This window comes from Limulus polyphemus, unplaced genomic scaffold, assembly GCF_000517525.1.
Source record: "Limulus polyphemus unplaced genomic scaffold, Limulus_polyphemus-2.1.2 Scaffold913, whole genome shotgun sequence".
NCBI classification, from domain to species: domain Eukaryota; kingdom Metazoa; phylum Arthropoda; class Merostomata; order Xiphosura; family Limulidae; genus Limulus; species Limulus polyphemus.
Genome location: NW_013666523.1, coordinates 52,959 through 66,382, shown reverse-complemented (window position 1 = coordinate 66,382; position 13,424 = coordinate 52,959). Strand labels below are relative to the sequence as shown.

Below are 13,424 nucleotides of genomic sequence, written 5' to 3'. Positions count from 1 at the left end.
AATTATCTATCACTTCAATATCTATCTATATCTCTTCAATCAAAAATCGTGCAGGCTTTATCTGCCAGGCTTATTTCTAAAAAAGGGGGCATCCTGAATGCACTAGAAAATTCATGATCATTCAATAAACTCATCACATGTTACCAGCGTCACGTGACTTCCGCTGTCATAACAATACATTAGGAGCTGGCCTAGACATACTGTAGAATTTGATGTGGAAAAACTTGATGTTTTTCAAGGAGATACCTTGCAAAATAGAGGATTTCCAACAAATTGAACTGGAATTTGATTTGAATCCCAGTCTATGTTTGAGACATATGAATTGCAGCTGACTGACCACAGTAGCAAATCGTGCCTATTATTGAGAAGTGGGACACCACAAAGAAATATTTCATAGCAAAAGTTCCAGAAAAGGACAGGACAGAGCAACTACTCCCCAAAAGTGAAAGGTACTAGAATATATACTTGGCTGTCAGAAATAATATTGTGTTGGTTGAGCAGGAATGTTTTTTGATACAGATGTTCCTCATACTCTTCCAAAGTGATGCTTTTGTTATTCATGTTATACGTGATGAGGTCACAGACCTTGCATCAAGCGTAATTAAAACAAACAAGATACTATTGAAAGGAAAACAAATAAGGGATACCCTAAAGACTATAAACAAGAAGATTAACTGTTCTTCAGTGATATGGATATTAGATTAACACTCTTATTCTGTTCTCAACAAACTATGTAAGCCTATAAAGTATCAACAGAACTGGCTGTGAGGCAGCTGTCTAGGGTTCCTTACTTTTGGGGGACATGCATAGATATTTCTATGAGTGATTGTTAAAGATGAAGATGTAAAACCATAAAGTTGACCCTTTAACAAACTTACCACATTATCATGTTCTATAATTTCCATCACTTTGCTTTTTCCAAATGCTATCAGAGGCTATGAAATTTGTATCTTAACTACACGTAGAGCCCCACAGTGGTTGAGGCTGGATCTGGGTATTATTAGTTATAATAGTTTGTATACAGGTTTTTCTCATTTTGTTCTGTTTTCTAAATAATATGTCCTTTATCCACTCAGTGTTATAGAGAAATCCCATATATTTTTTAACATGACTTCTTCATATTTAGCCCTAATGTTTGCCTAGAAGATGGTGGGAGGTTTACCAGTGGATGTGCCAAGAGATTTCCAACATACATTAACCTTGAAACCTGTAACTATGATAGTAATTCTTCTCTGAACCATGTCCAAGAACTCAATACCCTTTCTTAACTGAGGTGACCAGAACAACAATGTTCCAAGTGGAGTGTAACCAGCACCTTAGAGAATGAGCTAATGACCTTTGTTTTGACTAGTACTCAATCCATACAGTCTAAGATCCTATTTGTCTTACTAGTTAACTTACATTGTTTAGGTGACTTTAGAGATTTTATAATAGCCATGCGCAAGGTATAGGTATGGAGTTTATGAAAACATATATGGTGTTAATTTTAATACATTCCTAGTTTGCCCCTGAAGAAGAAAGGTCCACCTTTTGAAAGTGCTTGGGTTATAGGGTTTTTATTCATTTATATCAAGATTTCTTGAACCTACATGTTTTTCTAACATCATGAATACACTGTTTATAATGTTTTGTTTTATAGATTCTTTTTTCAGAATATCTGGAAGCTCTTCATCTTATTTGTTGTTCCTAGTATTAGGGTGTAAGGATAAAAACCTACAAAGTTTGATACTGTGTATGGTTACACAAAAAATTATGAATATAACTCAACTACAGCATTACTGAAGAAAAGAATAGTGACATAGTAGTGTAAAAGTTGCTCAAGCCATCGAAGGTAGTATTTATTGCTAGTGGCAAAGCTGATAGAATTACAGGATGTATTTATAGACATAATAATTACAAATCAGAAGAGATAATTATCTCTGTGCAAATCACTAGTTAGACATTACTTGGAATAATATAGTCTCCTTGCCTAAAAAAATGAATATTGACTTGTTGGAAAGGGTTCAGAGTAGGCTACTAGGTATTTCCATGGATGGAAAGGTTATCTAAGAGGGATCGGTTAAGATAATTTATTTTCTTTTAAGAAAAGAAGGGTAAGAGGTAGAGTTGGCCACTTGATGGAGTTTGATAATTGATTAATTGTCAGCCTCATTAATCAATCGCATTCAACTAATCAATTATTTGTACAATAGACGTGGACAGCTGGAATAGTGAAAAAGAGCAATAATCAGAAACATTAATCAATCTGAATGACCTTGAATTAATTGAAAATCATAATGGCAGTATTTTCATTACTTAAATAATCAAAAAGGATAATAATTGGACACATTAATTTTGATTAGTTATTTTAATGACAATCACTTTAATCATAATCTTAGTTAATTGACTGGTTTGTGACATTAAGTGATGCAACTTATGCTTTGTAGGTAGTTAATTAATGGAGTTAATTGCTCTACTTACAGTTTTTTTTTGGGGGGGGGTGATAGAATAAAGGCTTCCTATTTGTTTGAGTTGTATTCCGAAGACAATAGGTTTTATTGACTTAAGGAATAAGTTGCTATTGGAAGTAGTGGAGGCTAGCACTTTACAAGAGTTTAAAAGAGGAATCAATGATTTTCTAAGGTGGGTTTTAAATTTTACTTTTTGTAAGAGTGAGTGTGCAGCAAGGACAGTTTTGAATAACCAAATAGTCTTGTGTTTTCCATGTGTTATGTTGTAGGTGCAGATGTGAAATGCATCAATTGTAGACCACAATGCAATATGGAATGCATACTGTTTGCATACATTTTGGCATAGTGTTTGCATATGTTAATTTTTTTTTTCAATGTTGTGAATTTCAGTTATGCTTCAATGCTTCTTTTACTGTACCATTTGGTTAGAAATATCAACAGTTGCACCATATTATAAGTAGATATTCATAAAGTTAATATATTAATGCTAGCTAGGGACTTTATATTCACATATGTTTTGCAGTGTGGAATTTTTTTTATTTTAAGTTGTCTTTTATTTTCCTTTTAGGTGCAAACACAGTCCGCCCAAGAAATCATAAGTGTACAAGTTGTGATAAAGCTTACATTGGTCAAGGAGGTTTAGCTCGCCATTATCGACAGTATCCTTCGCATGGCAGTCTCCCTGATACAGAAGAAAATAGTGTATATGATGGTAATATTGTGATATTGTTAATATCATTGGATAGTTATTGAGAATTTTGATACAAATGTTTAGTACTTTATGATAGTGCTATTTTGCAAGGTCTTTCATAACAAAAAAAGATTTTATGTATATCAGAGTTTAAAATGTTGCTAATATTCATTAAAATTACAAATTAAATCTGGAAAATGCTGACAAAATAAGATTTTCTTAATGCAAAAATTTTCATATGAACATTATATTTTACTGAAATCATTTGTAATTGATATATTCCTTAAAATCAAGCTGAATAGATGCTAAGTGTCTGAATAATAAAAGTAAAATTTTAAGGTTGGTGTATCAATATATATATATATAGCTCAACACAGTACAGTACTCCCTGGTTATAACGCGGGTTTTGGGGGAGGCGTGGTGATCCATATTACAAGACCGCCCATGCGATAACCAAAGAGATAGTTGTATTACCCAATATAGTATGTACAACATACAACTTTTTAATTTTTTAAATTTTCTTAAAATTGCTACAGACAACAAAGTACAAAGAAAACTATGTATTGACATCAATATAAAGTCAGTACATGGAATTTATTTAGTTGAATCATTTCTTTAAAAAGCCAGTAATTTGTTGTTGTTTTTTTCACCAGAGAATATTTTTTATGCAAAATCATTTTTCTCAGAGATGCTAACTACAAAAGTTTCACTGGCTCAACTTTCTCTTAGTTAAGTCCACTATTACTCATAAAAGAAATCTAATATAATAGTACAGGACAATTCTTCATCTGTAAACCTTACATTGTAATCAGATATTCACAACAATAGAGACTGAACTAGAGTGGAAAAAGATGCAGCAAAAGGTTCCTTTCTGGATGAGTCCAATGTAAGGGAAGGAAGGAAGACCCACAGTATATCTGAACCTGCAGCATAAGTAATGGCGTTATAACTTGGGAACACTGCATAATTAACCATTTTATATTTTGAGTATAGGCTATCACATGGTGATAACCTTAAATGTTATGTATTAATTTCAGTACTAATAATAGTCAAAGAATATTCATGATAATAAGAGATCACTCCTTCACATTTTGAACCGCCACAGACCAATAACTAAACCTAACTGTAACTTACAAAGCTTGTCCAAAATGTTAAAGGAAAATTTTGCTAACAGCTCATTTAAGCCCATTTTGTAATTTTATTGTTCCATATCTCAAACGTATGCCTATAATACAGCTTATCCGAGCCACAACAACTTTATACATCAAGTTTTTCTCTACTCCTTGGAAAACATCAAACATATTATCAGTAACTTCAGATCAAAGGAGACTACCTACATATTAAAAACTAAAAATTAACCTGGTAAATAATAATAGCTTCAATTTTTCATGTATCACTGTCATAGTAATTTTTGCACTCGTTTTTCAGCTCTTTGTGATTCTTCTTTTAACCGAATGTATATGGGGTTGGTCTTTTGGAATCTTGACTATAATTCTGAATTTACTGTGATGTGTGTAAACAAGCTTTTAGAAATGTGTACAATTCTGTTGTACACAAAAAATCAGATGTATTACAAAAGTATCTGTACTGAAGATATCTATCTGTGAATTGCCAGTGACAGTCTGACTTGGACTCTGACAAGTCAGAGTGTAAAGTGATGCTCATGTAAAGAATAAAAGTTATACAGTTTGCATATTACATTTGCATAACCTCCAGAATCTCCAAAATGTATATCTACAGTTTTATTCAGAGTCCCTTTATTTTATATGTGGTATTTACTTTCCTCTACCACAAACATTTGCTAAATCATCAATTTAGGGTAAAATGTATAGATGATGACTCTGATATAAAATACATAATACCATGTTGAATGTAACTCTATAACATGTTGTGACATGTGCATTTGGATTCACATATATGATAACTCTGACATAAAATACATAGTACCATGTTGAATGGCACTCTATAACATGTGGCATGTGCACTTTGACTCCCATCCATGCTCATAGGGTTAACCCTCAAATTGCTGACTTGCTTTTATACTGTTAAGTACAAGAGGGAACCACTTTTCCATCATGTTGAGTAATTTTATATTAAAACATATAAAAGATTGATAAAAAGTGGGTGAAATAACTCTTTCTATGAAAGTACATCAGAAATCCCATGAGTTATTAGTGTCGAGTCATTCCAAGCTGTATAATAATTTTCTTACTGTGTTGAAAAAAATCTTATATGTTGATTTGTGGTTATCAGAGGCTCAAAAAACTGAACATTAGTATAAAAATATTATAGGTTACTAATAAAGATTAAAAACAGGACATTTATATGTTCCAGAAGGATCTATTAGGACACCAAGACATCTAGTCACCTTAATACTAACACAAGTACATGTGACCGTTTGAAAATATGGCTTTTCCTGTTGCAATATCTTAAGATTAAGAATGAAAATTATGGAAATATTTAACAGTATTTATGTTCACAAAGAAATATTTAAATGCTGAATAAACCCTATAAAAGGTTAACTGTAGAAAGCAGCTCTTAACTTCTAAGTTAGTAATATTGTGCACAAAAGAAATAATGATAATAACATAAGCAAGAAAAACAAAGTATAAAAAACAAAATTCTATAACTAAAGTTGCAGTAATACTGAAATAGGTGCTTTTGACAATGTACTGAATTTTATTTACACATACAATTCAAATTTAAAACTTCTTTGTTGAGCCTGTTAATATGCACATACAAGTAACATTGTCAATTCTTCTTAACTTGTGCAAAAGTACTGAACAGGTTGGGTATGTTATAAACATTCCGAAGAAAAGTTGGAGATAGCTAAATAACTTTAGTGCATGGATCACACATAGCAAAAACTCTTCATTCATGAATAGTTTGACCTGACATGTTATATGTATATTTGACATTTCTTAATTGCTTTAAGTTTATAACCAATTGTACCCAATAAAGTGCACCACTTGCCTGAGAGCAATATTACACCATTGAATTAAAAAATCTGTAGTTGTTTTTCCAACCCTTTTATTTTTAAAATAATTCAGAATTAAAATTTAAACAATAGATTTTTTATTTTCTATTAAATTTGATATAAATTTTGTTTTGAGTTGCAAACTGAATTTTGGTTGATTTCAGCATTCTCTGAACAACAACCTTAATGTTTGTGAATTTCCTGCATTTTTTTTAGCATAATTAACCATCACTTATAGCCCTCAAGGAGGAAAGTCAAAATAGTTTTGAACAAAATGGTGTCAGTTTGAACATTGTAATTTTAATACAAATATAATCTTACCAATTTTAGCTAAACTGTTTCTCAACTTGATTGTCTTCTGGTTATATAAGTTACCCATATCTCAACTTTAACAAGAGACAAGCTAGTGATCTAAACATATAATTAAAGCTATTTTTTCTGTTCTTTTCAACTGTATGGCATCCATTTCGGTGGAGATCAGAATAAAATGATAAAAACTTAGAAAAAGATATTTGTTAACAATTTCCCCCTCAATTAAAGTCCTGATACTTTTTATTTAAAGCTTGCTTTATCCTTTTTTTTTATTTCATTTGAGGTATGATATTGAAAATATGATAAAAAAATAAAATACATTATTTTATGGAACTAGGTCAGGTTTAGAATTGTTGGGCTTAGTTAGACCATTTTACATTTACACTCCACTCATTTTTCTGAAAAAGCCAGAGTTTACATTAGATTTAATTGGCCTAAGTAACTGCTTGAATGGGTAAAGATCACAAAAAAATGTAAAAAAAGGTATAAATGAATATAAAACGTGTAAAACTTATTAAATACAAATCTTTCAGTATGGCATGGTCAAAGTACAAGTCACAACCTAATGCAGAGTTATATTCAAAATTTAATTAAATGATCGTATTATCAATATGTTGATGAATTTGGCTTCAAAGAGTGGTTTAAAATTTAGATTTTAATATTATCTAAGTTTTAATTTCTTAATTTAAAATGGAAACATTAAAAATTTTCTCAGTCTTTGCTCTTTTGTGTAGTATGGCATGTCTAGCATTTCAAAAATAGGCTGGTGAGGCTTACAGCCAATTGCAAACCAAAACTACACATAATGAGAAGAAAGAATGTAAAATCTGAACCTTCTACCTTTTTGATTTACTGAGATATCTATAAGTTTATAAAACCCACTAGAAAAGCCCTCTCATCTTTTTATGTTTTTCGTACCAATTATTTACATCACATCTACTTTTATGATGGACATGTTTATAATGTACAAGAATTTTAAAGCCATTTGTTGATGCTTAGCTGTTAAAAGATGGCAGTTTGCAATAAGTGCTTGATGCATGTTGAGTAAATTTGTTGCTTCTAGCACAGAATGCTTTTAACCAGTTTATAGCTTAGTTAGAAAGCCAGCTAAATTATAGTAGTTTTGAGACACTATTCTAATGCCTGATATATTTTTAGTTTTCTAAGATGCATATATGAAAGCTGAATGAACTGTTTTACTGTAAATAGTTTTACTGAAGCATGGAATCTGAGTGTAAACAGCCCTTAACACTTAAAAGTAAGGGCTAAATATTTTTTTATTTATATTTTTTATTTATTGCTGTATGTATTTTTTAACAAAAAATAACTAAATGTAAAAATTAAAAAACTCTTAGGTAACAAAATGAAATAATTTAATTAGTGCTTACCCTAGGTACCCACCCAACATCTTTATTACCTGGTTCTAAAATCACTACCTCAATCCATCAAAGCAATGATTAACATCAAACTGCTTGCATTCTTTTCATTATTTTCTTGGCATTCCAACCTTCCAAGATTGTCTAAGTGTAAATATCGAGAACGGAACACCCTATATGTTTTGTGTATGTTAAGACATAAAAATAAAAAATAATTCATCGAAGCTAGCTTTGTTGCATTTTTGTTTCCCATGCATTCCTTTCTCTTTTATATTACCATAAGCCTTACCCCCACCAGTGATAGTGTACTGCTATTGTTTACTGGATACAGTGTACTACACACATAACATTGTGACATTGTCAGCTTGTGTAATGAGGCTTGCATAAAACCAATATGTAGTGTGGGAAACTGCTCAATGGTTAATGTACACTCAATTCTGAACTTGTACCTGTCATCAAGCATTTGCAAAGTCTATTGGTTGATATGATTTGGATTATACTATAACCCATACCATAATGGATTGTTCTGCCTAATCACATAAACTGTGTGTTGGTGTCAAAAATTGCAAGCATGTGATTGGCCAAGCAGTAATATCACACTCATTTGAAGGTTGCTGTAAAATATCTGACTCTAAAGTAAGGGAGGGACCATAGACATTGCAAGTTGCAACTAATGGCAAAGTAGTAAAATGCTTTGTGCCATGGTTATGGACTTTCTAAAGAAAAGTAGGTCAACAGTTGCAATACAATGATGCTTTTGTCCATTAACAAAACTATGAAGATAAAGTATAAAAAAGTAATTTCAAAATGAGCTATTCACCTTTTTCATTGTTTTATTGACTGTCTAGAACTACATATTAGTATTAGCATATTAGGTAATTTGCAAGATTAGGGTTGAACAACTTAAATATAAGAAAGTTTCACAACTGTGGGTTATGTGGGAATAACCTCTAATATGTTAGATGCGAATCACAAGCTATCCAGAATTCCAAGTAATAAAGAGTGTTTCTAATTCTTAAGTTTATTGTCATATTTCAATCACTCCACTGTTCTTTTGAAGCTTTACAAACAAGACAGGTCTAACTTCTTAACATTATTACTGAGCTTCCCAGTTCCAAGCTTTGCCATCATTTCGTATCACTTGTGCATTTGTATTGTATACAATGCAAGAAAATTGCAAAAGAATTTCAAAACCTTGTGCTAATTTCACTTACCACTGACGAATGGACTTATAATGACTCTCTATGATATTGGTTAAATTGAGCTCTTGAACAAACCATCTGTAACTCCCACAAAAGCATGACTATTGAAATAATCTGGCTTATGTTTTGTTATTACAATAAAAAATTATACCAGTCCTGTAGGTAGAGAAGTTGGGCCTATCACATGACAGTCTGAAACCACTACCACAACAGAGCTGGACACTTCTTTAAATTAGTTTTATTAACACATACCTTAAAAATATATATATATATTTTTTTTTTTTTAACCTGTGCTGCCACATTCAATGATGAGAAAAATGAAGTATCTCATTACCATGATCTGATGCAGCAGGTGCCTTTGACAGATCCATTGGAGTGGTGGAGAGTAAAAGAAACTGAATTTCCAAGGCTCACAGAACTTGCAAGAATAGTGCTTGCTGTGTCTGTGACCAGCAAACCACCCGAAAGATTATTTTTCTACCTGTTAAATTACTGTTGAAAAAGAGATTGCAAATGGAATTGCAACTTGTGGATAAACTGCTTTTTCTTTGCAAAAATAATAAATGTAACCCAAATTCTAAGAAAATGGAGAGGGTGGATTGTGATTTGGAAAGTGAGTAAGATTAGACAATGGTAAAGTATTTTGAAGGACCTTTCTTTAACTGATCCTATATGTAATTGTTGAGGACAAGTTGACAATCAGCTGAACTTGTGTTGTTTCTGTTTTAAGTTGATTACTTCTTTTCTGGTGAAAGTGGCATCTGTGAATACTGAAACCTGATGATTCCATCTTTTCATGATATAGCCTAATTTATGCCTTGTTGTTTTGCATTTATGTCTAACCACATTCCAAAAACTTGGGAAGTTTCCTACTGCACATACACATGTACATATTAAGATGTTTTCTTTGATGTTTTGGATTTTTGATGTTCAATTACTAGTTACCATTGTTTTTTAAGTAATTTCATTAAATCTGTTACGAGAAAAATTATCAGGTTATTTATATCTTTTATGGCTCCAAACCACAAGGAATATGTGGATCACTTGGATTGAGACCAGACACTAGTAGTTACTAGTCATGTAGTAGCCCTAAAGGCTGTAGCTTACCTAGATGTAGGTTAAATGGTTTTTCTCAGCAGATGCTCAGCCCAAGGCTCTTTAGACAGTAGACACATTTTATCCAATTTAAAACATTTTTGCAATGACTCTATTAACTTTTATTGTCCAAAATTTCACTGCACTGGGTGCATCACAAAGTTAAAGTATATTGCATATTATCCTTCAGCTCATTCTCCATACAATATGGCCACATACATAGTACATAGCCTGCTATGATATTATGGAAATAAACAAATGAAAATACAGAGAATGTTGACCTGGAAACTGCGTGTACTGTGTAGTATGTACTATGTTTTACATCACTGTTTTAATTTCAACAGCGTCATGTTGCAACAAGATTCTTCAGTATGGCGGGGGCTACTTCAGTTTTCACATGAACATCGATTTGTGAAAACAAACTGAATGAAGCATGTGTTTTCCTTCACTGCTCATTGCTCATGAATGAAAACCTGATAATTCACTGCAAATCTTTGAGATGTGAGAACAAAATAACGACAGTCACAGAATGAAAAGTCTTCTGCTATTTATTTATCCAGGCACGTAAAAAGCATAGGCCAGGCCTATAGTACCTGTATTTTGAATGTGTATTAAGCCACAGACATAGTTTGTGGTAACTAACATAAGCAGTAAGCATATTTACCCATGCCTTACAAGTTGCAACTATTCTGAAAGCCTCAAACCCTTGCTTGTGTCTAGGATGAAAAAATTAAAAAAGGCACATAAAATACATTTCACTCGGAAGTGAAACTGAACAAACATGAAAATGAGTGTGACAGAGAGCTCCTGGTTTAACTAACCTACCATGAGCTAGGCTAGGCATAGGCCTATACTATAAATATGAATGCATCACTTCAGTTTCATGATTTTTCATATAACTTTTTCCTTTAGTTTGTAATGTTTTTATGTAATGCTTTTTGTAATGTTTTTATACTGTCATTTAATCTCATTCCCCATTTAGCCTTCCAAATTCTACTAAATTTACAAAACAACAAATATAGGCAAGCCAACCCTGGACTAACATGTCTTTCAGTTTCCATTGACTTTTAACTGTAAGTAAACTGATGGGCACCCGACAGGTATTAACCCTTAGGTACTTGGCTCGGAAATTTCTACCCGGTGTAAACAATAAATTTAATATTGCATAAGCTTAGGAACTTGAGCTTGTAAGCTTAAAGTACATGCAACTTGACCAGTTTGTTTACTTTATCTTTAGGGGGAATAGATACAGGCTCTCACTGTAACTTTTCGGTTTTTGTAGAGAAATAAAGAACTTCTCAGGAACAGAGTGTGGCAATGAGACTTAGATGTGAAAGGCTAATAGTCGAAATTGTGAAGATAATTAAATTGAAGATCTGATGACAAGTGATGCATTCAAAGAAGAATAAATGGATATCATTCATTTCATTTCATATTTATCAACTTTTTGTTCTGTACATAGATGATTTTGTTACAGTTAGTGTTATGGTAGAGAAAGTAACAGATAAGATATAAATATGAATGTTTTAGAGGTTATGCAAATGAAATATGAAAACCTTAAGATTAAAACAAGTATTTTTATTCTTATCTTAAAAATCACCTTGTACTCAGACTGACCTAGAATAGGCTTCATAAATTCACACAAATCTTTTTGTTTTTACAACAGATCTGTAATGTTTACTAAAAACTTAAGTTTTGTTAAGATACTTGATGAATTCAGAGTTATAGTGTGTATAGTTTTACACGTTTAAGATGAATCAAATTGGCACAGTTTGAACTTAGTGTTAAGTGAAACATTTAAACAAAGCTAGCTTGTTTATAATTTTGGTGTGGTAAAAATAATGTTCATTGCAAGTCAGTGATTGGAAACACAATGAAACTGGATGTGGTGTTTTTAGATCAAAACAGACAAATTTACAGTTTCTCGAAATAAACACTATCAGAAAGCATTACAAGAATCTAGAAAGACACAAAATTCAGTAATTGAAATCTATGAGAAAGGTAAGAATTTTTGGTTGTTAAAAAAATATTTCAAAAATAAATCTATTTGTATTTCAAGTTAATGTATGCAGGCATTTAAGGGGTATTAAATCCAGAAGTGTGTTTCGTTTGTTGTAATGTGTTTATGTGTCTAATTTTGTATGATTAGTAGATCAGCAATACATTTGAAGGCTTATAATGCTAAAAACTGAGTTTTGATACCTATGGTGGGCACATCACAGACAGCCCTTTGTGTAGCATTGTGCTTAACAACAAACAACCAAACAAAATTATTTAAAAGCTGAAATATGTAATAGTTCAGTAATCTTCACTTTTATTACCCATTTATTAATCTGAGAAGGAGAAAACTACAATATATTTATTTTTAGTTTTTATCAAAAAATTTAACTCATTTATTCAGTAATTTGTTACATATCTATAATACATACACAACAAATTATTTTGTATCACAGAAAATTAAAAGCACAGCGTCCTTGTTAACGTTTTGTTGATGTATATAATTCATATTTGTTTTCTGTTATGTATGTATTTTATCATCTTAAAATATTCAGTATTGTTTTAATGTTTTTGTAGTTCAGCTAATAGTAGATTATCCTCGTTTTTTCAAATTAAAAGAAATGCTATATTTTGCTTGACTATTAGTATTTTATCTTAAATGAGTTCAGATCACTTTACTACTTTGTGTCCGTATTAAATGCTTAACAGTATTAGGAACTGGTGTAAAAAGGCCTAACACATTGATTCACTTGTTGTTACTTTCAATCTGAAATGAGTTGTCAAGTTTTAACCTGCCCTGCATGATAATTTTTGTTTTATAAATATGTGTGGCGCCTGAATCACATTTCTGAAATTAGAAGTTTCCTTGACTTTTGTTTTTTATATGTACAGACTACAATGATGAAATTGAACTGTGTGTAACATGAAAATATTATTTTATAACTTGTAGCTATATGGAGTTTAACATGATTGTAGTAAAAATGGATTCAGAATGGTGCAAAAATTTTAAGTGTCAGTTTTCAATTATTATTCATCATAGATATCATTTAATAACAAAAAATATGATTTCTGTAGGTTACTAGATACTTGTTTGTTAGATACCTTTATTTCAGGCAAAAATCTTATATTAAGTTTGCATAATAAATGTTTTGTCATAATAAATTTAATACAGTTAGGATGTATTTGTCTTCAGATATAGTTTAAATTCCTTATCTTTTTCACAGATGAATATTCCAACACCTCTGCCATTTCTAATAGTACAACACCCAGTGGACAAACTACCTCAGTTACCGACACCACAATCAGTGAAAAACTTGACCCTTT

General features: G+C 31.5%; 1 protein-coding gene across 1 annotated transcript in view; it reads left to right on the top strand.

Moving 5' to 3' along the window:
* The window catches only part of LOC106461199 (serine-rich adhesin for platelets-like), a 31,260-nt gene that overhangs the window by 8,337 nt on the left and 9,499 nt on the right, over window positions 1-13,424 (top strand). Inside the window, exons 2-3 of the mRNA XM_022388064.1 lie at window positions 3,019-3,162; window positions 13,325-13,422. Of these exons, the coding sequence (XP_022243772.1) occupies window positions 3,019-3,162; window positions 13,325-13,422 (242 nt within the window). The remainder of the gene's footprint in view (window positions 1-3,018; window positions 3,163-13,324; window positions 13,423-13,424) is intronic.